This window comes from Vigna radiata, chromosome 11 (assembly GCF_000741045.1).
Source record: "Vigna radiata var. radiata cultivar VC1973A chromosome 11, Vradiata_ver6, whole genome shotgun sequence".
In the NCBI taxonomy this organism is placed as follows: Eukaryota; Viridiplantae; Streptophyta; class Magnoliopsida; order Fabales; family Fabaceae; genus Vigna; species Vigna radiata.
This window is the reverse complement of record NC_028361.1, coordinates 16,220,562-16,244,380: the sequence shown is the minus strand read 5'-3', so window position 1 is coordinate 16,244,380 and position 23,819 is coordinate 16,220,562. Positions and strand designations below refer to the sequence as shown.

General features: G+C 31.5%; 3 protein-coding genes across 6 annotated transcripts; 1 reads left to right on the top strand and 2 right to left on the bottom strand.

The window, feature by feature from the left end:
• The first annotated feature begins 1,727 nt into the window (after positions 1-1,727).
• LOC106777542 (G-box-binding factor 1) lies at positions 1,728-8,453 on the top strand. 4 transcript variants are annotated; one of them, XM_022787574.1, is made up of 12 exons: positions 1,728-1,766; positions 3,049-3,136; positions 3,239-3,280; positions 3,389-3,475; positions 3,943-4,017; positions 4,251-4,426; positions 4,504-4,555; positions 4,758-4,806; positions 5,172-5,248; positions 5,868-5,945; positions 7,224-7,349; positions 8,139-8,453. In XM_022787574.1, the coding sequence occupies exons 2-12, from the start codon at positions 3,077-3,079 to the stop codon at positions 8,202-8,204; spliced, it is 888 nt and encodes a 295-aa protein (XP_022643295.1). In that variant the 5' UTR covers positions 1,728-1,766; positions 3,049-3,076; the 3' UTR covers positions 8,205-8,453. The 4 variants fall into 4 exon arrangements, with proteins under 4 accessions (XP_022643295.1, XP_014520624.1, XP_014520625.1 ...); XM_014665138.2 differs by having other exon boundaries at positions 1,729-1,766; positions 3,236-3,280; XM_014665139.2 differs by lacking the exon at positions 1,728-1,766 and having other exon boundaries at positions 2,795-3,136.
• A 1,815-nt stretch (positions 8,454-10,268) lies between these two features.
• Positions 10,269-12,741, bottom strand: LOC106777539 (pentatricopeptide repeat-containing protein At3g48810). The gene has a single exon (XM_014665131.2). It carries the CDS (start codon positions 12,568-12,570, stop codon positions 10,582-10,584), a length of 1,989 nt encoding a protein of 662 aa, XP_014520617.1. The 5' UTR covers positions 12,571-12,741; the 3' UTR covers positions 10,269-10,581.
• Positions 12,742-13,324: 583 nt separating this feature from the next.
• On the bottom strand, positions 13,325-18,870 carry LOC106777825 (pyrophosphate--fructose 6-phosphate 1-phosphotransferase subunit alpha). Its single transcript, XM_014665610.2, has 19 exons — positions 18,555-18,870; positions 18,268-18,440; positions 18,064-18,176; positions 17,772-17,846; positions 17,493-17,606; positions 17,327-17,394; positions 17,050-17,133; positions 16,685-16,738; positions 16,462-16,542; positions 16,286-16,379; positions 16,133-16,206; positions 15,810-15,920; positions 15,668-15,712; positions 15,515-15,571; positions 14,977-15,081; positions 14,753-14,869; positions 14,525-14,628; positions 14,135-14,300; positions 13,325-13,824 (listed from the first exon to the last, which is right to left on the bottom strand). The coding sequence occupies exons 1-19, from the start codon at positions 18,642-18,644 to the stop codon at positions 13,696-13,698; spliced, it is 1,854 nt and encodes a 617-aa protein (XP_014521096.1). The 5' UTR covers positions 18,645-18,870; the 3' UTR covers positions 13,325-13,695.
• Between the last annotated feature and the right edge of the window lie 4,949 nt (positions 18,871-23,819).

Genomic DNA, 23,819 nt, shown 5'->3' with positions numbered 1-23,819 from the left:
TTAGGTTTGAGGTAGCTAGTTGGAGTTGGAAATGTGTTTGCAGATTTCTCTTAGTGTCTACAAGGTATCAGGAGTCAAATAAACTTGTATAGAGGGTAGCAAAGTTCATATTAAAGGATGATTAAAAATTGGTGTCGTGTTGGGCGCCCCCTAAGTGCCCTTTTTGTCGAGAGGAACTCACCCAAGCACCCTCAAGCGTCCCCCAAGCACCCCTTACCAATGAGTTTGGTACCTGGGCGCCCCTTTTCCAAGCGTTGAGCGTCTCTTAGTCAGTTTTTGGATTTTCAGTTTTAGAGTATTTAGTGATTTTGGATGCACTGATTTTTGTATATTTTGATGCATGTTAAATGGTTTATCATGAGTTCAATAGCGATACATGAAGTATTATGTTTAAATGTATATGAAATGGAAAGTTGCGGAAAAGAGTTCCAAGGTGGAACTTCTTGTTTGTAGTTCCAAGTATTGTAAGTATGAATGTGGAAAGCTCATTCTTGAGGTTTATTCTGACACTCTAATGGTCATCCATTCGCATAGATAGGGGTGAGGCATGTGGTGAGAGTAGCATGAGGTCCCAGTCTATGAACTTTACCTTGGCCAAAGGCGTTGGTCAACAAACTAACCTTGTGTGGTAGCTTGGGGTGGGCTAGCTATTTCACCACTACAAGTGTACGAACTCTCATAGTTCGACATTCATACTATATCCGGATGAGTCAGGTCTATGTTTGTGGTGTGATTCTAGTATGTGTGAAGTTCTTGAGTTACCATGTGATGTATGTTAAAATTTAACTAAATAGGACTTTTGTTTGTTTATACTAGGTTATTCTCTTCTTTGTATTTTGTAGGTGTTCTTTTATGCTTTGGTGTGTCGGTTGTGATTATCTGGTAAATGTGAGTAAAAAGTGATAACACAACTATGAAGCAAATTATAGGCAGAGAGAGTATATATGTTTAGTAGATTTATAATCTTCTTTTAGTATATATCTTATTTTTGGATGTTTTTAGGTAACAAAACCTGCTATAAGTTTTGAGCTTAGAAAAGTTGTTTATAAAGTCTTGTTATAGTTATAGTTATATTTAAATTACCGTAATAAAACTTTATAATTTCTTAAATGTTAAGTGCGCTATCACATTGATTATGTGATTTTTTTATAATATTACTACTATTCGATAAGATGTTACAATTCTCACCTTATATTTATCCAAATCTATAATAAAGTAAAAATAAACGCATTTTAAATAGACGTACACAAATTGTTTGAAATAAAGATAACGTAAAAATTAATTAAACACACAACGCAATATGAAATATTTTAAAATAGTAAAATAAAACAAATATTTCATAGACTAATATTAATATGTGGAACTATATCTCGAAATAGTAAAATATATAATATTACATATAAAATAAATTATATAAGCTAAATTTTATTTAATTATAATATAAGTAAATGCATTTGTGCAATTGTCAATATTTTACTTATAAAGATTAAAAATAATAATTTTACCTTATATAAGACAACTATAAAATAAATAATAAAGTTACGCTAGATGAAGAAATGAAAAATAATATCTTATATATCAATTTATTTATTGAAAATGACGGTTTGATTTTCGCTCAATTGTAAAAGAAAAAAAATTAATGAAGAACCATATAATTTTCTCTACAATTCAAAATAATAAAACAGTGCTTCCATTCTATTTTTCTATTTATTTATTAATTAATACACTCACTCACAACACACTAGTTTGTGTTTCGCGCCACACAGGTCTTCATCTTTCCCTTTCTTCTCCTTCTCCTTCTTCTCTCTCTTTCTCTCATACGCTACTCTTTCAGTTCTGCTAGATTTTAAGCTTTCATTTCACCTTTTTAGATTTTAATTGCTTCAATTTTTTAATTTGTTTTTGTTTGTTTCCCCTTATTGTTATTGTTCAATGATTCAAACGTGTTTGTTATGTGCTTTATCCTCTCGCTTTTCTATGCTACCTTTTTACCCTTTTTCGTCTTCTAGTTTGTAGAATTTATTTTATTGGAGAATTTCCGACACTGCAATTTTCATTCTGTGTGCATCTTTGCCTTACAAAAATTTGGGAATGTGTTTGCATTCATGTTCTTGGTTTTTTATGGCAGTGCAGTGTTTATTCTTTGTACAGAGGGTTCCCTTATTATGCCTGTCCATGTTGAATTGAAAGGAACAAAAATTTGGGGGCAAGGGAGAGAACATTTTCAATTTTTTATTTTTTAAATGGAAATTAGTTACCTTTATTATTTGTTTGGATATTATTTGGGAAGTGTTTTGAAGAGTTCGTTGGGCCTATGGAAATAGTGTTATAACATTGTAAATTTGTTTATGCTAATTTCAAAAATAATGTCCTTAATTTATTATAGGAAGCTTCGTAGTTAAGCTTATAGTTGTTTTATAAAAGTTATGTTTGGATTAGCTTCTCCATAGACCCTTTTAGGGAAAAAAATTAAGAAAATGATCAATTTGACTTCTCCATAATCTAAATTATAGCTTATGCACAGGTTTAAAAAAAAAATTGAGAAACTACAAACACACAAAGAATAGAGAAAATATATGAGAAATACTTTCACAAATTAGTACATGTATAAGCTAATTTTTCTTTTCATTCTTTTTATCTTTCAAGAGCTTATTGAGAAGTTCGTTCAAACTAGCCTAAAAGATTTTTCAAATAAGTACTAATGAAACAGTTATTTTCTTTGTTTCTTGAAAGTTTGAATGGATGAAACTTTGTCATCCATTATCTGTCAATGCCAATTTGAGTGGGTATGTTCAATTGATTGATGAAATTCAACTTTCAGTCTACTTTACCAATTATTTCTTGACAATTATCCTTCTGTAGAAAATGCATTCGAAGAAAAAGGATTGTGGTCTTATATTGTTTGTATTTTTCTTTAGCACAGCTTGCTCACATGTTTAAATGAACCCGTCCATGTTCATTTACTTGGTCTTCTGGATTGTGGTCTTCTGGATTCTCATTCACTTGGTATTTTATTTTTAATTTAAAAGTGGTTGTTCATATTGAAAGGTACTGAGTTAGAAGCTTCTCAAGCGTGATGGGAACACAAAAATCTAATATGTTTGATACAGCTTACAATTATTTGGTGCCTGAAGATGTCAGTAATCATCCCAATGCCATCTTAACCAATTTTCTTTTTCTGCAATCTGATTTTAGCTAATATTCTAATTTATTTTATTCTATTTTTTGTTTCTAGCAGGAAATTCTTGACAAGCCAACACACTGGACTCCTTCTATGCAGGTGAAAAACATTTTTCGGTTGGAACCAATTTGTGTTGGTATTTAGATCATTCACACTTGGTGCTTGTCGCGTATAAAAAAGTTGACAGTGTACATCTCTTTTAAATAGGCATATAACAATTCTGCGTCTACTCCGATTCCCTTTTTATATCAACACGCAGCTGGTTACATGCCTCTCTACATGTGGCCAAACCAGGTAGTGATATACATAACATTTTCCTATTATATCAGGTTTCTTCCTTTGCCTATGACAAAGGGACACGTTCGTCATAGGAACTGAGGTCCTAGTTAGTTAAGAAAGGGGCCATTTATGAATAGGCTAGCTAATTATCAGAAAAGCTATTGCTTTTGTACTAGAGCAGTTCGGTATTAGAAATTGCATGATGGCAGTTACACATAGAAAATAATTTTTGGCAGCTATTTATTAGGAGTGTATATATATGTGTGTGTATTTCATTGTAGGTTGTGTAATTAGGAAAGGTGTAGTTATTTGCGGTTGGTAGCCACAGAATACTCTCTGTAGGAGACCGTAGTCTCCGGAATAGCAAGTGTTGTACTGTATTGTGTGTTATTTCAGTGTTCAATACAATATTTTATCAGTTTATCAATTGGTGTTCTATCAGTTTCACGTTTCATTTTCACATCCTTTGTTGTTTGGTCCAGGCAAACAGCACAGTACTTCAATCTAATGTTTTGCAGGATCCAATGAAGCTCTCCAATAAACCTACAGTATCTGAGGTAATCCTAAATCTTTCAGTAAATTTATACGGAGTACATAAAATATTTTTTCCAACCATAATTTCTATCAAATTCTGGTTTGCAGTTGGTGTAGGTTTAATAGAATGTGTACCCACATTCTTGTAGGATTAAACTTAATTTTTCCCTCTTACAGCAATTTCCATGTTGATCAAGTGTATCTTTTCATATATTCGCTGATGCATACAGTACAACTTCTTTTTCATTTCGGTCAGGATGCTGTACTGGCCTTTTCAGAAATAGTACACAGGACTTTTGGCGAGCAAAACCTAAATTCAATAAAAAAATGTGCTAGAAACTTACAACCTAAAAGTTTAATACCTAAGGAATCAAGAGGAGATGGAAGCAAATCTTCGATACTGAAAAACAACAAGGATAGAGTGTTGTGCAGGTACATTTTGTTCTGGGACTATTTTTATCATATTTGCCCAAACCTAAATAAAATATAAAATATTATTTGTGCCACAGTGAAGCATATGGAAACAAGGGATCACTACATGAAGACCTTGTCACTGCTAATGTATGTCGTTATATTTTTTTTTTTTTATTGAAGTATATTTATATGGCTGAGGAGTGCAATATGTGTTCTATTACTTCTACGTTTATAGAACACTTGAAAACTGGTTACTTAGTAAAGCTTAAAAATTCACTTTTTTATTGTGTAGTTCAAGATGCTTAGAATCTTTGGCTGAGAAAGACTGATGATATCCTTTATGTTGCAGGATTTTCCTTCAACTAAGAAGCAACACTGTAATTTGGTGCTTGAAAATGGTATATTTTAAGACCATAAATTTTCTCTTGGTTATTTGAACAATGGAAATTCATGTTTTATTATCTGATATTTCAAAACAAGGAAGATGCATAGAAGGTGACCAGTATATTTTCTTAATCAAATTCATATTAATTCTTAGAATCTGGCTTTTTGACCCAACGCTACTTCACATTTAACTTGTAAGGTGAGGACTGCTTAATCCCTATTATAAATAATACTTTGGTCATCATTAGGTGATGTGGGACTAAACACATTCCCTTCCCAGCACAATAAAGGTGTTGGAGGAGACTGCAACGAAGGCAGCCCAAAGAAATGTAACTAAGGCAGTTTTCCAATACTAACAATCCTTCTCATTACTCTGCAGCAAGCTCAATTCAACTGAATCAGGATTTGGAGACGGGCCTAGATGCAATTGGCACTAACACTGAACTTGTGAAGTTGGTATGCCAAACTTATATAGATTTTACAGTCTGTTTGATTGACTTTTATTTGTTAGATTAGCAAAAAGCAAGAACAATCAATTTACTAATATAAATTGCAAAGTCCCTTTTAAATTATTATGCTGAAAATATCTGCATATATAAAAAGGTTTTGTTGATGTAATTGTGCTTTTGTATCTTAAACTACATATTCAATGTTGAAATATATTATGAGCGAAACCAAACGAAAGAAAAGGTTATACGAACTAACTCCATCTATTTTTCTCTTCTGTATAAGCCATTTATAATTAACAAAGTAGCAAACATGACTGTAGAGTTAAAATGGAAACGTAATGTTGATTGTCAATAAACATAAAATGGAAACGTAACAACCCCCTAAACAAGTGCCCTTTAAGCGTGCAACACTGACAATTCGTTGGTTGATTCTACCATTTGATCGGAAGATATCATAATGTCTAGGATAAAACTCAAGCATTTAGACAAAGCCACATGAATGATTTTTCACCTCTAACATTGATATTCCACACTTCATTCCTGTCAATTGAGCCTTTCACGTGAAATGCTATTTCTGTATTACTATTAGCACATGCACGGTAACAGAGGTGCCTTTCTTTTGACAGGAAGAGGATGAAATAAGAAGAGAAAGAAAAAGACAGTCGAATAGGGAATCGGCTAGAAGATCAAGGATGCGGAAAGAGGTACATACATACTACTAAAATATTGTGAACTTTTATGATTCAAAATAAATTATGGAGATATGGATAAATTAGAAATGTTATATCTGTTCAGATTTGTTGGATCAAGCTAAGAGGAACAAATATGAATCAGATCAGATTTATTATTTAGCAATATCTCTATTATTTTCTTCTTGTAATTTATGGGAGATTTGTTTCCGGTTAATGTGATTTTTTTTTTTGTAGCAGATTTGATCTGCTTAAATACAAGTTGTATCTTTTCTTATTAGGATCAATTAAATAAGATAATATTTAATTACAGATTTTGTGGATCTGTTGTTGCTATATCTTTAGAATTACAGAAAAATATGAAATTGTTCTATGAATTCAACAATAATTGAAAATGTAAAATGAAGTTTCTGGTTCATTTCCTATGTTTCTAACTTAAAGATTGCTTGGAAGTTTTTCGTCTAATCTCTGTGCCCTTTTCTTTTATGTTGCCTAAATAAATTAGTATATTTTGTACTGATCTAAGCATAATTAAGTAATCGAAATCAAATACAATAATTGTTTTAATTTAAACAATTTGTCCTAATCTTTTTGCCTACTTCACATTTTATCTCCATCTAGTTTCTTTTTGTTTTGTTGTTTTCTTGTGATCATAATTGTCAAATTTGAGTTAACTCATAAATTCCTATAGTTTTATGATTCCAGGTAGAATAAAACGAGTTAACTTTCTATCAAACTCTTTTTTGGATAAAGTCTTATAAATTTTGCAAACTCATGTAAATTTGTATAAGCTCTCGAATCAATAAGTGAGTCAATAGATTTCAAATCTATTGTAATTTTTGCTTTCCATGACTCAGAAAATAAGTCCTTCTAAAAAACTTTAATAACTTATGCTTTTCTGAATTTATATATAACTTGGTATCAAAAACTAGTCTTCTCTCATTCTCCTTTTCTCTTAGTTTCATTCTTCCTATCTTTTTCTTTTCCTAAAATTATTCTGTGTTTATTTTCAACCCTTTTTAGAGATTCTTGTTAGTTCTGAAATCTTCAGAAATCTCTGAAAAGTTCTTGTTGTATCTAGGAGACTTGTCCAATGCACAGCGGATAAGTCTTTAAGAACAATGATCTACATGCCTTGGGAAATCTTTATTCATGATCTTTTTTCTTTTATTGTAAGTTGCTACAACACTTTTAACTGACTTTTATTACTTTTTTTTTGGTGAAATAGTATTTATGGAAACCTTACTGTTTTCTTGAAGTTTGTATTCAATTTCATCTTTTCCATTTTGGCAGAGAGAATGTGAAGAGTTACATAAGAAAATGGAAATTCTTAAGGATGAAAACTCCATGCTCACACAAAGGCTCAAGAGTCTTTCTGAGGAATGTCTGGAAATCTGTAATGAAAATGATGCCATAGAGGTCCATCACTTAAACTTCATCGCCTATTTGTTGAATTATTTACCGTTCATTTAATGTAGTATTTAGGTCCTTTAAAAGACTGTGGTCCTTTTTTAATTAGAAGATCCAAAGTCAATGAGATTGGCCTAACACTACATTCCTAACTTATTTTAAGGCAATGAATCTGAGTAATTATCACTTATTTGGTTCTTGCAAAACTCGTTTCGTTATTATGAATGCGGGACTTTATGACGTGAATTTCCTATATTCTTTTCCCTCCGGTTGACTTACCATTAGTATACCCCCAGTCCAGCTGGCGCTTTTTGAGTATTCCCAAGATTACGAACCAAGAATTAAGTCTTGGCTAATGATTTTTCAATATGGTTAAGCACCAACCAGTGTCTCCAAATCTCTATCTAGCTAAACCATTATCTTTAATATCACTATGAACCCAAAAGCCAAAAAGATGTCCATCATGGGGCTTAAGAGAGAAACCCTGATATATCTTGTCTAAAAGCCTTGTACGATAATGAGTCTGTATTTTTATCTTACTCACAGGGTCTTCACCTAACCTCTGCAATTTTAAAATGCTCTTTCTCGTGACTCTGGCTGAATTTGCCCTCGTGATGGTGCCCACATTCAGTTAGTTTCTTAGATAACAATTATTTAATCACCAACATTTGATAATGGTTTGCAAGGAAGTTAATTATGAGTCTTGAATTGATGATCATGTTGGTATATTATTATTATTATTATTATTGTGCATTTTTTTTCCAAGATTACTAATTTGATTGTGATATGGTGAAACAGGAAGAGCTGGTTAACATGTATGGAACAGAATCAATATCATATCTGCTGGCCATGAAGCCACGCTGACTATGTTGCTGGTTAAGGATCATCACAATTGATCAAAGTATATTGTTTTATTTTATTTTTATTATGGCAAGTTTTGAGTTCTGACCCCTCTTGTCTACTTGGCTTAAGGAAGTATGTTAAAAATAGGGATTTCTATAATAAGAACACAGCGTAGGTGGAATAAGGTATCAAAATTCTTGAATTAACTTCGTCTAAATTGTTGTCAAATAAGCTAAACCACCCTAATTATTTAATTTTCTTTTTATTTAATATATATTTTAGGTTTTATGTGTATTCTTAAGTTGGTCTTTATACATTATATTTTTTAAAGCAATCTTTATACATGATATGGTTTGTATCGTCACCCATTTCTACACCTATAGTACATTTTATTGTCTTTCATAACTGAATAAACCTCTGTAGATGCAACCCTTAAAAAAGGGAGGTGTAGAAGACATCCTAAGTGGGTCTTAAAAGACTTGGGTTACAAACTAAGAGAAGTGACTAACTGTCTCATAATTCTTTGTATCATTTTGTTTGGGTCAGAATTAGGTGAATGATTAGAGGGTGTATTTATTGCTGGAGAAAATGGATATGGTATGACTTCTGTAATAGCTTCAGACGTGGAAGATGTTTCCTCAATAGAACATTCAAATTGCAATATTTTTCTATGTAGTTTGCCTGAAGTTGTTCCTATGTTCTTTAAGTTTTTTTTTTTCTCTTGTTTTTGTTTTAGAAAAAGATTTTAAATAAAAAATAAGTAAGATTATGTTTGAATCCACTTCTAAGGAAGAGAAGTGTGTCATAATGAACAACTTTAAGTACTAATTTTTTTTTTAGAAAGAGTATTTTCAAACTAATCATAGATATTTCTCAAGAGAAATTATTAATTAAAACAAAAACAAAGACTTTGGTAACTAAGACTAAAAAAAACCTCAAACTAAATTAAATGCATGTGTTAGAAAAAAAAAAACAAATCAAAGTCAAAATCAAAATATTAAAAATACTAACTGTATTCTTCGACAACTAAGTCAAGTTTGATAAGTTGTCATTAATGTTATCAAATTAAGTCGTTGATGTTATCAAATTGATACTATTCTACAAGACAATTTGAGTATTATTAAGTTAGTAATTAAAAAACTAGATAAGATTAAAGTAATCTTGTTTCTCAATGAATATGAAATTGATTTTCAAACACTTGACTCTTATAAAATGTAATGCTATGCTTAAAATTTAACTTTTATAAAATGTAATGCAATGCTTAAAATTAAAAGTGAAAATTCATCCTAATAAAATTAATATTGAAGAATGTTCTGAGTTTAATAGAAGAATAAATAAGAGACTTTAAAACAAATATAATAAAATAGGCTAATTTCATTGTTTTTCAATAGAGATTCATTATCGGTTTCCATAAATAATTGTTCAAAAAACGAGACATTTCTAGATTATTCACAAAAAATTCAATCCAAGTACATCATTAGTTAAATCCTATGGTGTTTAGTTATGTATATTTTTTAATTTCCTAACCAAATTAAAACTTAATTAATCAAAGTAAATTTTCAATTAATTATTATTAAAGTTTTTATCACTAATCAAAGTACATTGGTAGTATTCAATCATAAGAAAGTTCTTAAATTTAATCAAAGTACATTTTCAATCAAACCTAAAAACCGTTGAACATAAAAATCATTACGTGATTGAAAGATGAAAGACATATAAGAAAGATAATCCAAACCAATAATAAAAAGAAAACAAAAACATTAATTTAACTTAACCTCAGAATCCATAATAAATTATGATGGAACAATCCTTAACCATCCATGAGAAAAGTGAAATACATGATGTAGAGTGCTGAATCCCCTTTCTATTTTCTCTTGATCTCTTTATGTAGGATTTGATCCGACAATATTTTAATTTTTCTGTTAATAAAATCTTTTATTTTGTATGACAATATCTTTTAACTAATTAACAGATTTAGATAATTATAAAAATATTTAAAAGATATTTTCTATTGGTATTTTATATTTATTTATCTTTTAAAATATCTAAAAGATTTTTCAAACTTAATCTTGTCTAAAATTCCAATTTAGCTCTTGTGATTCTCAAACTCAATAAATTCACTCATTTAAACTCAATTTCCATAAAAAAATTGAATTTAAATAATAAATATGCATTCATAAACACTCGTTCCTTTATGTCTTTTGTTGTCTCTATCCCTCAAAAGTCATAACCAGTTTTCGGGATCCAAAAATACGATATCTAACTCACCAAGTGATCTTGCTCCTGCTCAAAACTACATGTACACCGTAAAGTGACATGGTCATCTGTTGCATATGGTTGAAAATATCTTAAAGGCCAATATTTTACCTTAGAAGAAGCTGAAAAATCATATACTATATTATCCATTGCCCAAGATATCATCCAAGATGCGGATTGGTCCCATATGACCCAATTTGTTAAAGAAGCCTCGTACCAGCACATTCCAAGTGACAATATTGGGAAATATTCCACTATTTAACATTTTATTTAGATAAACAACTGCCTCTTCAATGCTTAACCAATTGCATATGCCCCACAAGACGCTAGTGTGTGCTATTATGTCGGAACATAATTCCTTTTCCGCTGTCATTTTATCCAAAACCTGGATGGCAGTTTTAACCTTACCCAGTTTGGAGTATGCATAAATAACTATATTAACCGTAACTGTATCTGGCTCCACGCCGGTTACCAGCATTCTCCCCAAAACCTGCAAAACCAATTCCTGCATTCCTTGACTAGAAAATCCACACATAATAGTGTTGTAAGTGACAGAATTTAGCTCCACCTTCCTCTCTTCCAAATCTCTAATAAGCTCGCAAGCTTCTCTAAAACCATTTGCACAAAACAGCCCATCCAACAATTCGTTATAGGATCTTATATCAGGAAAACAACCATAACTCTGCATCTCATCAACCACACGCAAAGCCCATTGCACTCTCCCTCCACGACACAAGCCCTTGATAAACGTGTTGAATGTAACAACAGTAGGAGGACAACCATCAGAAACCATATTATCAATAAGCCGATAAGCCTGGTCAAACATTGAATTTTTACAAAGAACATCCACCATGGTGGTGTACACCACCACATTAGGCCGAACCCCACGATCTATCATCCTGTTCCACGTTTCAGAAGCGCCCTGCAAATCGCCAGCCTGAGCAAACCCATGAACAATTGTACTATACGTGGTCACGTTAGGCCTGCAAAACCAATCCTTCTCCATCTGATTACAAACCATCACAGCGTTATCTACATTCCCATTACAGCACAGACCATACAACAGCGTGTTGTATGCAACAACATTCGGCCGAACCCCCTCCAAAACCATAAACCTCCACAACCCAACCGCCTCCCCCACTCTCCCTCTAAAGAAATGCCCTTTCACCAAAGAACTAAAAGTGTGAGCATTCGGCCTGCAACCTCTCCTTACCATCTGCCCGAAAACAGCGAGCGACAACTCAACCTCCCCAATATCCGAAAGGCAACTAATGATGCTAGAGTAACTCACAACATCAGGATCAATCCCTTTCTCCACCATCTCATTCACCAAACCAAACACCTCCCCAATTCTCCCCTCCTTGCACAATCCACAAACCAAAGCATTGCAAACAGACACCATACTCTCCACCCCATATCTCTTCGCCGCCTCCCTCGCCTCATCCACCCGACCATCCCTACACATTCCCGCCACAACAGTCGTGTAACTGACCTTATCCGGGACACACCCTCTCTTGGACATTTCCACAAGCAGCTTGCAGGCACCATCCACCTTCCCATTTTTACACAGTGCCTTCAAAAGAATATTGTAAGTAAACACATTAGGCTCCAACCCATCACCCTTCATGTTCTCATAAACAGCCCCAATGACGTGAAATCTGTTTTCAGCTTCACCAACAAGCACATCGAGCAAGTGGTTGTAAATTTTCACAGTGGGCTTACACCCAAACTCCTTGATCCTGTAAAACAACTTCAGAGCCCGCTCACCCAACCCAGCTCTCTTGTAAGAGTTCAAAACGCATATGAACAAGCCCTCGGAACAGGGGACGCCTTCGATTTTCATCTGCTGAAGGAGATAATGAATGTTATCGATTTCGACGTTGCTGCTTCCGAGTTTCTCGATCATGATGTGGTAGGTTAAAGGCGTGTGCTTGAAGGCCGTGGAAGTGGCCACGTGTTGGAAGTATTGGAGAGCACGCGTGACGTCAGACTCGCGGCGAAGCGCTTGGGCGACGTGGGGCTCGGGTATGGAGGAGGAGGGTGGTGGTTCGAGGTGGCGCGTGGGAAGCACGAAGGGGATTGACGGTTTGCGATGTTTTAGTACGAGGGAATAACCGTCTTTCAAGTACATTGTATGTTTTTTAGGTTAATGAAATCGAAGAAACCATAAAGAACAGAATGCAAACTTGTGATCGGAGACACTATCGCGGCTGCGTTTTTATGGCAGGGAATCTTGGAGAAGTGAAGCACCCATTGTTACTCTCTTACTGCACCTTTTTTTTTTCATTTGAATATCATTATTTAATGCAAATATATTTTTTATTCCTAAAACTTTTTTTATTATTTATAATTTTTCTGAATTTTAAGTTGTTATTATGTTATTTTAAACGTAAGTGAGCAAGATTAGAAGAAATTGCATGATATTTAGGGTTGACAAAACAGATTATTCAACTCGACCATAGACTCCTCACGAGTTAGTTATTTAATAAATTAATTTAACTTGACTCATTTATTATCAAAATAATTTGAAAAAAAAATTAATGAATTAAACTATTGATTCACTTAATTAAATTTTCTTTTAACAAAAAAATTTATAAATTTTTTATAATTTAAATTTAAATAAATTTCACTAAATTTCAAAACAATTCAAATAAAATTAATTTATGTATTAGGTAAAAATAATATAGCCCTCTCAAAATATCTCAAATAAAAATTAATTTAAAAAATAAATTATTCTTGTATTGATAGAAAGGTGAATGTTGCATAATTATTAGGAAACTTGGTGAACATTAAAGGCATCAATTTCCTATTGAAAAGCAGAGCATTTTCCACGTGTTTGGTCGCAGATGCAAAGTTCTAAAAGTCACATGTTAGTTAGATCTGAATGATAGAATTTAAAGGGCTGGAATTTCAGTCTGGGATACCAACGTTTGGAACAAAAACATAAGATCAAAAAAGAAATGTCCTAGGAAGAACAAAGATAACAGTAACAATCTCAAGCCCCAAGCTAAATTATCAATCAAACATTGTCTCACATGGAATGAACTCTCGTGTCTTTAAAAAAAACAAAAAAATATGACCCAGTTGGGAACACAGAGCCAAAACTTTGACTACAGTATAATCTCACCTTGACATGTACCATGTCGGATCTAACTCTTATTTCCAATCAACAACTACTTCCATGGCTACAAAATGAAGAAACTAAAACCTTAGGCCTGAAAATATTGGAAAAGAATACAACTTCCATCTGCTCCTCTCAAAGGGCTGCCAGACTGTTCGTAGAACTGGTTGACATGGCTGCCAGAACTTCGGTGACCGATGCCATCACGCTGAGCGCCGCCTTCAAAACCTCCTGAGGGCACCCTGGTTTTACAATGGTTCGGACCTGAAATTTTAAGGACAAATTCCATCAGAAAGTGAAAATAGTGTTTACCTATAATGATAACTATCATACTGTCATATGAAGATTTCTGATGGGTTGATAAAGCTTTTAAAGTGATGCAGCATAGAAAGTAAACTCTAACAATGTTACACCTCATACCAACAAAACATGCAGACCAAGGCAGCAATGAGCATCAGTTAGCAGTCATAGGATTTGAGGTTTTGCACGATGGGTTTTCAATTTACTACTTAATATTAAAATTTTGTGTTGTACTCTAGTTCTGTTAAAATGGAAGAGTTTTAATAGGCAAGACCTGTTCAAGGTACTCCTGAAGCTTCTTAATGCGGCCCATGTAGTCCTGGTCTTCAACAGAGAGAGTTATGACTTTGGCATCTGCACCAGGACCATCAAACTGAAGTGGACCTGGATTTCTGTAAATATCATCCCTGAGAAAGCTTGCTGCATTTTGTCTCAACAGCCTGCAACCAATTAAAATCATGCATCAGAGAAATGCCCTTAATAGAAACATTACCAAGAAATGAGACCAAGCAAGCTGAGGTGAAAGAAAACAAGTGTTGCTATGATCAAGTACATGTTTAATAAGTTATGTGGATTTACTGATTTGCAAATAAAATCTCAGCAAAAGTCTTATATTCCATATGAATATATGAACACATGCATCACACATGACAAGAAAACTTACTCATAAGCTTTGCCTCTCAAGTCCACGGTAGCTGGATGAATAGCAGGTTTTCCAATTGACGTGGCTCCTGGATTTGGAGACCATCGTTTCACAGTCATCATAGCCTAAAGTTCATTGAGGCAAAATAGATGAGTCTCTACCGTGGAAAGCATTGAGATATTACACAAAGCTATCATAAACAACCATAAATTAAATAATACAAGAAAAATAATGGCAAGAATGACATACTGCTATTGGAGCAGCCCCACATCGCCACTTGTTTACAGGATTCTTCAGGTTAGTTACAGTTGCCATGTACCCATTAAGACCTGCGGCAAGTATATGGTAGCAGATGTGTCCAAGGACCTGCAATGATATCAAATGTTATTAACAAAAGTGGGAATGGGAAACACTTTCAAATGAAATTGACTAGAAGAGCTAATAAACAAAGGGATATTAATGAATCAACATACATATGCGTAATCACAGTCAAATTTTGATGGAAGAGATCCACGAGCTTGATAACCAAAAAAGTGGCAAATGGCATTGAACTTCTTTCCCTTGTATGTACCTTCTTTCTGTCAAAAGGAACAAGAAAATATTTTAAATTTCAAAGCAGCGGTGGAAAATTTACCATCAACAAAATGAAATTAATCAAGCTAGTAATCATATAAAGTATGGCTCAAGATTATATCATTCATAACTGACAGTTCACCTTTCATGATGATTTTCAAACAAAACTAATATATTACAAAAATGACCAACCATTTGATGTAACAGAAAATGTTCTTATTTCACAAATCAACAGGAATAGAAAGGAATAAAAAAGTTTCATGGTAAACTGTGACAAAGCATGCTCAACAGAGTGGGTTGCCTTCTAAATAAAACTATGCATCACAGAGATCAGAAACAAATAAACCCATGATAATGATCATTAGAAGTGCAAAGATGATGGTGGGTCGAGTAAAAGGGTATTGGGGAGAGAATGGGACAGAGATTGAGTGACCATACCAGGCGCTTGTTTATCTCTGCTTCCACAAGATATGCTAGTAATTTCTCAGTTTCAATCTGCAAATCATTACAAAGAACAAAAGAGACATGAATGAAGGAATCTGAAATTCTCTACCAATTCATACAAAGAGCAAAGTATCTCGTGGTTATTACCTGTGATAACTGTGCTGAGTCATCGGATTCAGGGTAAAGGAGCAACTGCAGCATTGAAGATCATTGTCAGATTTTCTATCATACACTTTAGAACTAAATTGACACAATTCCCACCAGTGTTCAGCATGGTAAATGAGTTTACCTGTCGCCTAATAAAAGGAGGCAAAAATTCAAATAGAGCAGATGCCCATGGTGAAAGCTGAGAAGATATCTTGTCAACAGCAACACCTTGTCTGAGTAAGCCATGAATTTCCTGAGGTACAAAAAAGGTATTGGAAGGAACAGATTAGATTAAGCTTAATCTCTTCCACAAGAGATGAAAATTGCAAAACTAATATATAAAAGCAATGAGAGAAACTGTCATTTTATGATACTTCAACAAACTACAATATATACTTGATTGACAGATATCATTCTGCTTTGTGCTCAGGCAGAGCTTGACCATCGAGAAAGAGGAGTTTTTACCTTCAAGAGTGCATACACTTCAGGAATGCTCTCTATCAGCCCTTCTGGTAGGAGGATTACTCCATGGTATTTGTCTGAGAAAAACAGAGGAATGTGACATTAGATCTCATTACACACACACATATATAAAGAGGCAATTCAGATTGTTCAAACCTTGCTCCGCCCTAGTCTGAACTGCATCAGTAATCTGTTTTGTTATTTCAAAAAGGGTCAGCTTTGATGCAGCAACCTCCTCACCAAGAATTACCTGCATAAAACGTATGAAAGATAACTGTCAGCATGGAATTATAACACAATAAGCATAAATTATGTGAGACAGCAATACGCACCATGTTTGGATGGGACTGGAGAGTGCATTCCAATGCAACGTGTGAGGCCTTGCGCCCCATAAGACGGATAAAATAATAATACTGGAAAAGAAAAGTCATTCAGAGAGGCACATAAAAAGAAGAAAACTAATTAAAGTAACAATGCCTACCTTTTACAAATTTATACACACGTGCACACACAATATATCAAAGAAAATCACGCAAGATACATTAGACTCGTTACCTTCTCTGCAGACAGTGCATCAGTGCAGACATTGCTGATGAGCTGAGAATTCACCTGAATAAACAGAAAATAAAATTTTACTTGTACTTCAATTGCTCGTTATTTCATAGCATATGCAATCATTTTATCAAACAAAATGCCCAAAGAGAGGGAAAAACTCCTAACACACATGGCCGTGTCAAGATGAAAATAATCATGCCATTAACAATTTTGATGATAGATGGTATACAGTGTCAACATTACCAGTTACATAAAATCATGTTTTTCATACAAAGTATTTAGAATAGTAAGTATACCGTGCTCCAAAACATGTTAATGCAAAAATAATATTTATATTATAAATGTCTTAATCACAAGAAAAATACCTTACAAATTGTATCAAAACCAACATTGGTTTCCACAAACTGGTTTTTAAGATCTCCGTTAAGAGTCACAGGTACACCAACCACCTGCAGAATCCAACTAATCAATAAATTGAAAATTGAAATGAAATTAAATTAAATGATGTAAACAACAGCTCAATTTTAAACAAATTAAATATTAATTAATTGTGAAGATAAAAAAGCAATACCAATCGTAAAACTTCAGTAAAGACCACTCTAAGAGAAAATGAAAAAAATCCAAAACAATGACTAAAAATACCTTTGTGGAGCAGTTGGCTACAGCAAAAGTTTCTGCAAGTTGTGCAGCATCCGTGTTTGATGTCACCCCTGAAAGATAATGTATTTCAGCATTTAGAAACCTCTCCTGAGGATGTAATGATAATGATAATAAGTGATACATGAAGGTCCAAGATGCTTAAGATTACCTCCGATGATGACAAGGCCGTCGAGTTTCAAATTTTTGCATGTAGCAAGCGCAGCATTAACCTGCTCTGTGGTCCTAATTTGATCTTTTGTCCGACCAAGTAAATCATAACCACCTGTGAAACAACAATCATAGAATGGCAACAAGGAGTTAATAACACAAATGACAAATTAATGGCTATTATCAACAATTTCACTTGCCACAATTGACCAATAAGGAGCTAATAACACAATAAATTAACTAATGACCATCATCCAAAACTTCACTTGCCACAACCAACCTTGGTTTTTGTATGTGGAAAGAACAGTGTCGGTTATCTCGAGAGTTTTCTGGGCGAACAGACCTTCTGAACCACCTGTAGATGGAAGAAATAAGGAAATGCAGACCTGGTTATTCATTTGTCAAACAAACAGCAGTATTTCATGGTTAATGTAAACACTTTTGTTGTGTGAATACATAGCATGAGATATAGGAATATTCAAAGTAAACTAAACACAGTTAAGACGCCCAATTACAATATTTTTTACAAGAAGAAAAGCTGAAGATCCATCGACCAAATTAAATTCAATTACCAAGAAATCCAAGCAAAACACTGTTGGGATTGTGAATTTTGAGAGCATTGTGGAGACCCCAGATAACATTGTGTCCTCCAGGAGATTGTCTCCCACAAAAGACAACTCCCACCCTACAACAACACAATCAGTATTATGAAATTCATGACAAAACAGATTCACAACAATGGCTAGGAAACATAAACATGATAAGCAGACACATACCTAATAGGAGGGAACTCGGTTATGATCTGAGCATCAGGGACTTTGGCAGTGGCCCTGAGAAAGTGAGCCAAAGGGTGTCCGTAGGTGTGAGGAAAAGCCCTGGCGATGGTGAGGGCGTCAGTGGGGTCAGCAGTGGTGGTAGCATCGCCAAATTCAACCCTCACAGTGGTTCCCTGCACAAAAAGCCAAAAGGGTCATCGTCCAAACGAAAAATAAAAATCAAAACTTTGCAAACCCCACTGCTCCCACAACCCCTGAAACCCACAAGATCTGAAACCAGCCAGCACCTGCAGGCAAGGGGGAAGCTCCGGCTGGTACAAAGACCGAATCCTTTGAAGATCTGAAAGCTCCCTGGGAATACCATAATCAGAATCCATGGATTCAACCCCTTCGATGCCTCAACAGAGAAAACAAAAAAAAAAAAACGTAAGAAAGAAACACACTACGACGTTGTTGTTGTTGTTCTAAGCTACTGTGTGAGTGTAAGTATTGTTGTTTGGTGCAGTTGTTGAGTGGTGAATGTTGGGTGATGGGTAGGGTACCCTTTTAAGTGCACCTACCAAACTCGTTTTTTTTCTCTGATTCTTCAAAACAAATGACTCCTCTATCCAACAACAACTGACCAACCAAGCCCACCGAATTCGGGTCTTTTTACCATATACCTATTCGAATATTCTCCTTATTCTCATTTTTTCTTCTTCTTCTTTTTCAATAAATTACTCTAAACAAGTTTGGTGAAGATAAACAAAACAAATATAACCTCTTTACCTTTCTTTTGTTTAAAAAACACTACTTTTTCATTCTTCTGCAAAACCCTTTATTATTTAAAGACATAATTACATTGTGCTCTCTTAGAAAATTATTGTGAAAGTGAATTAGGCAACTTCCTTTTCTAAGAGTAATAGAAGTAAATTTCATTGTCACCTGTTAATTTGTTTGTATTATAATCCACCTTCTCTTTTTAGTGTTCTTCATAATGTTTTTCCTATACAAGTACACAAAATAATTGTTTTGAATGATTAGATTAATGATGTGATAAAATAGCATATAACTCAACAAATGTTAGATTATTATCTCTTCTAAAAAAGTAATTTTGAAAAATAAAATTACACTTTGCAACTTTAAATTTCAGAAAAAAAGTTAAAAGAAATTATTGTACTGGGGTAGAACAAATACAAATATCAATGAATATTTAAAAAATTACGTGATTAATCTATATTAATATTCTTATTTATTTTTAATTGAATAATTTACATTTTATTAAAGCAAAATAACATCACTATTTGATAATATGTAATCAAAAGTGATTATTTACAAAATTATTATATTATTTTATATTAAAAATGCAGAGAAATAAACACTAAAACCCTAATTTAGGAAAATTCATTATAATCGATTTATTGTTCATACCATTGGCCATTCATGCAAAGCCACTCTTATATTTTGAGGGTTTTTTTTTCTTAACTTTGTTTCCCACTGGGTTGTGCTTTTTGTCATTTTCCATGAAGAAGAAAAAGTAGGGAGAGAAACCAAATTTACTTTATAGTTTTAAAAAGTAAAAAGTATGATGAAAAAGTAGGAATTTAGATCTGAAAATATGCAACTTATGTTAGATTCAGATTCCTTATCTCCAGAAGGAATAATGGTAAAAAATTTGGTATTTACTTATATTTTGCATCAAAATTTCTTCTGTTATGTGTCACATTCCACACCATGAATTCAATGTTATTGTATTTTTTTACTATTGTTTTTATTACTTTTTGTATATTTTAGTATATTTTTTATTTTACATATTTTGTTATTTTTAAATTAAAATATTTTAACAAATGAAAACTTTTGATATCAATTTTTGTAAATATTATTCTTTAAACCTTGTTTTGTGTTGTGAAATCTCTTCATCAAACATCATCGCTAGGTTAGAAATTCAAGAAACTTTATATTATAAAATTTACGAAATAATAATATTAGTTAAATGATAAAAATGTATAGTTCAATTTTCTTACCAACCTACCAAAAAGACGCCAATTATAGAGATACTTGAAAAAAAAAATTGTGGTATTTGAATTAATAAATAAACTAATTCAATTATGTGGCTCATGTAAAAAAAAAAAAATTGAGATAGATTGCGAAAATAAGATTGAATAACGTATTTGGGTTGCGTCTTTCATGAATAAAGCTAGTATCTTTATGTTATAATTTATGTGTGAGAATCATAAATTTTAAGATTATTATGATGTGTAATAGTAATTTTTTTCTTCCTTTTCAAATATAGATTGTAGAAAGAAAAAAAAAAAGTTGATGTAATTATCTACGAATATAATAAAGTAGATATAGTAAAGATGATAAACTATAGTAGATATACTCCAACTATTACTATGAATCATTTAAAAATAACAAAAAAGAAAGAGCAAGATAAGCATTAAACAAAAATGGAATTGTTTACTTTTAACCAATTCACAAATAAAATAAAAAATAAATGAACCAATACTAACTTTTTTATTTCTCAACAAAACCAAATTTAAATAGTGATAAAAATATTTATATATAAATAATAACTATACACAATAATGTGAGATAGATATTTTCAAAAATAAAGAAAGTGTCGATTGTAAATTCCTTTTTTTTTAAAAAACAAATTGTGTTTTCTTCATTATCTTTATTTTTCCTACGTATAAGTCAATTATGAAAGAGTATACACTTTTGAATTTTCAATTTTTTTATATAAAATAATGAGTTTTGAAGCCATTATTTCTTTCGTATATCTTTCTGTTTAATTCGTTGAATGAAAAAATATTATAATATCTTATCTTTTTGTTAGAAATCTAGGTGTACATTGAATAGAGATGATAAAATATATTATTATATAAATATAAAAATCTATTAATTAATTGTCTTAAAAGTTTAGATAGAGAGTGATGTTAATCATTTATATGATAAAACTTAGATCTTCTATATTGTAAATTTTTAGTAAATTCTTTCTTGATAGACCCAACACCTTTTGTTAAGGGTAAAAAGATATTTTTTTTTCCTTCATTCTTTTATTCACTATTGATTTTTAATATTCTTTTTTACATTTATTCTGTATTTAATCTTAAATTATGTTAATTTTATTTATTTATTAAGATTAAAAGGTGGTGGCTATTAACATTTAGTGTGCGATTTATTCTTGAAAACATATAGAATAGGAAATTTGTACATTTGCTAGAAGTATTGTATTATTCTATTATTAGTTTAACAAAAACATCAAAAGCAAAGGACGGTCCATAACTATATTTATATTTTCAATGACATAATGAATGAAAAGGACGTGAATAATTTTATTTGAATAAAATAAAATAAAAACTGTTTTAGCACTGGAAAAATAAATAAAAGATCAGATAAAACTAAGAAATGATGAAAATAATAACTTATATAATTAAATTAAAGCTATATTTTATAATGAATTCAAATGAGTATTTGGTTTGAAAGAATTAAAATCCATAGAAAGAAAGTTGATAAAGTGAAATGTGTTTGTAATGGTTTGGAGTTGTACCAATCGATAGTGAGACCAACCGAAAGTGGAGAAATAAATGTAATTTTTCACAATCAGGGATTAGGTTCATTCCTTCTCTCACAATTTTATATTCCACTTTTTCCATTATTAAATGTTCATACTTCTTTTTACTATTTATAATGATTTTTCTTATTTAAATAAAATTATACTTTTCCCATTATATCATATATATATTATAACTTGCTGCCAAAAAAATAACATGAATAGATGAAAAAATATAAAATAAAATATTAATAGCAATTTAAAAAATAAAGTGATTTTTAAATAAAATTAAAATTGAATTAAGTAAGAAATTATTAAAAATGATATAAAAGTATTAATAAATTACTTACTAATTAAATCTATATATTTTATAATTAGATAATGATATTTAGACAACATTTGAATATCATCTACATGTCATTCTATAATTGGTTTATAGTGATATTATGATTATTGTTATTGATTATAAAATAATGTTGAACCAATCATAAAATAATACGTAAATGATGTTTAAATGTTTTTAAAAAATATTGTTTAAGTATTATTATCTTTTATAATTTTCTCGAATGTTACGTTTCACTGAAGCTGCTTGAATAATGAGAGTTATATGTTTGAGTTTGTAGTCCATGGTAAAGTCACAAACGTGCTTTTTTTGACCACTTTATACATTGATATGCATTTTGGCGTTCTGAAAAGAGGACAACAATTTCATCTTCTCCTTTCTTAAACCAGAGAAAGAAATATTTCTTCAATCTCTCATTTTCAAATCATTTCAATGGTCAAACCATCTAGAACAACAATTTTTATTATATATATCTTTCCAATGTTTTCACTTTCTCAAACTTCCATTTTATTATATTTTAATATCTAAACAAACAAGACTTTGCACTTTGCAACGTTGACTCTACGCTTTCTTTTTTATTCTAACATTTCTTTTCAACTATTTGCAAGACTCACTATAATAATAATATTGACAAAAATGTTTTCAGAATTTGGTCTAATTAGAATCTTCGCAGCCCAAAGAAAATCACGTGAAGAAAAATTCCATCCTCTAGAAGAAAAACAAAGCATAAAAACATATTGTGACGGAAGATATAATGAGAAGGTAATTTTTTTTAAAATATATGAGTATAAAATTTATATAAAATAATTTCCTAATTTGAAATGCTTTAAAAAATATACAATAAAATCATGTATTTATTAAATATTTAAAATTATAGATGATAGTTTAGGTGTAATTAAGCACTGATTATAAAATTCACTATTTGTTAATTAAATAATTTTGACAAAAAAATATTATTAATTATATTTTAAAAAAATTAATTTGAATAATAAAAATATGATGCTCATTAAAATATTTTTAGAAAAAAATAGTAACCGATCATAATTCCAAAATACTTTGTTTTTGTGTAGTTAGAAAATAGAAGATGAAAAATATTGCGTATGTGCATTTGACCCTAAAAAATGTAAAAGCATTGCAAAGACAAAAAGATGGTAAAAAGATAAACTATTTGTTTTTGTTAGTTTACACACTGCAACAAATATTTAAATAAACAATCAATCAACGACTAATTTAGATATTATTTTATAAAGTAAGAATTATTGATTTCTAAAATAGTTATTATAATTAAAAATTATAATTAATGATTAATTAAATTCTAAATTAATTATTGTTACTAAGAAGATTTTGATTAACAAAATTAATATATAAATTGATCACTAATTAAATGTAAGATAAAGTCATCCAATTTCCAAAAACATTAATGTATTCGAATATATAATAATATATCTTTAAAAATTAAGATAAGATTGTATAAACGTTGTGTGTTAAGACAATTGTCTAAAGGATATATGTGAAGACAAAATCATCTAAGTAAATATAGTTTTGAAGTTTAACAAAGTGTCTAAACGAAATAACATTTGATGACATGAACTGTCTAGGATACTAAACGCTATACTAAAAATATCCTAAATGTTCTAAGTTACTCAAACAAACAATGCATAAATGATAATACAC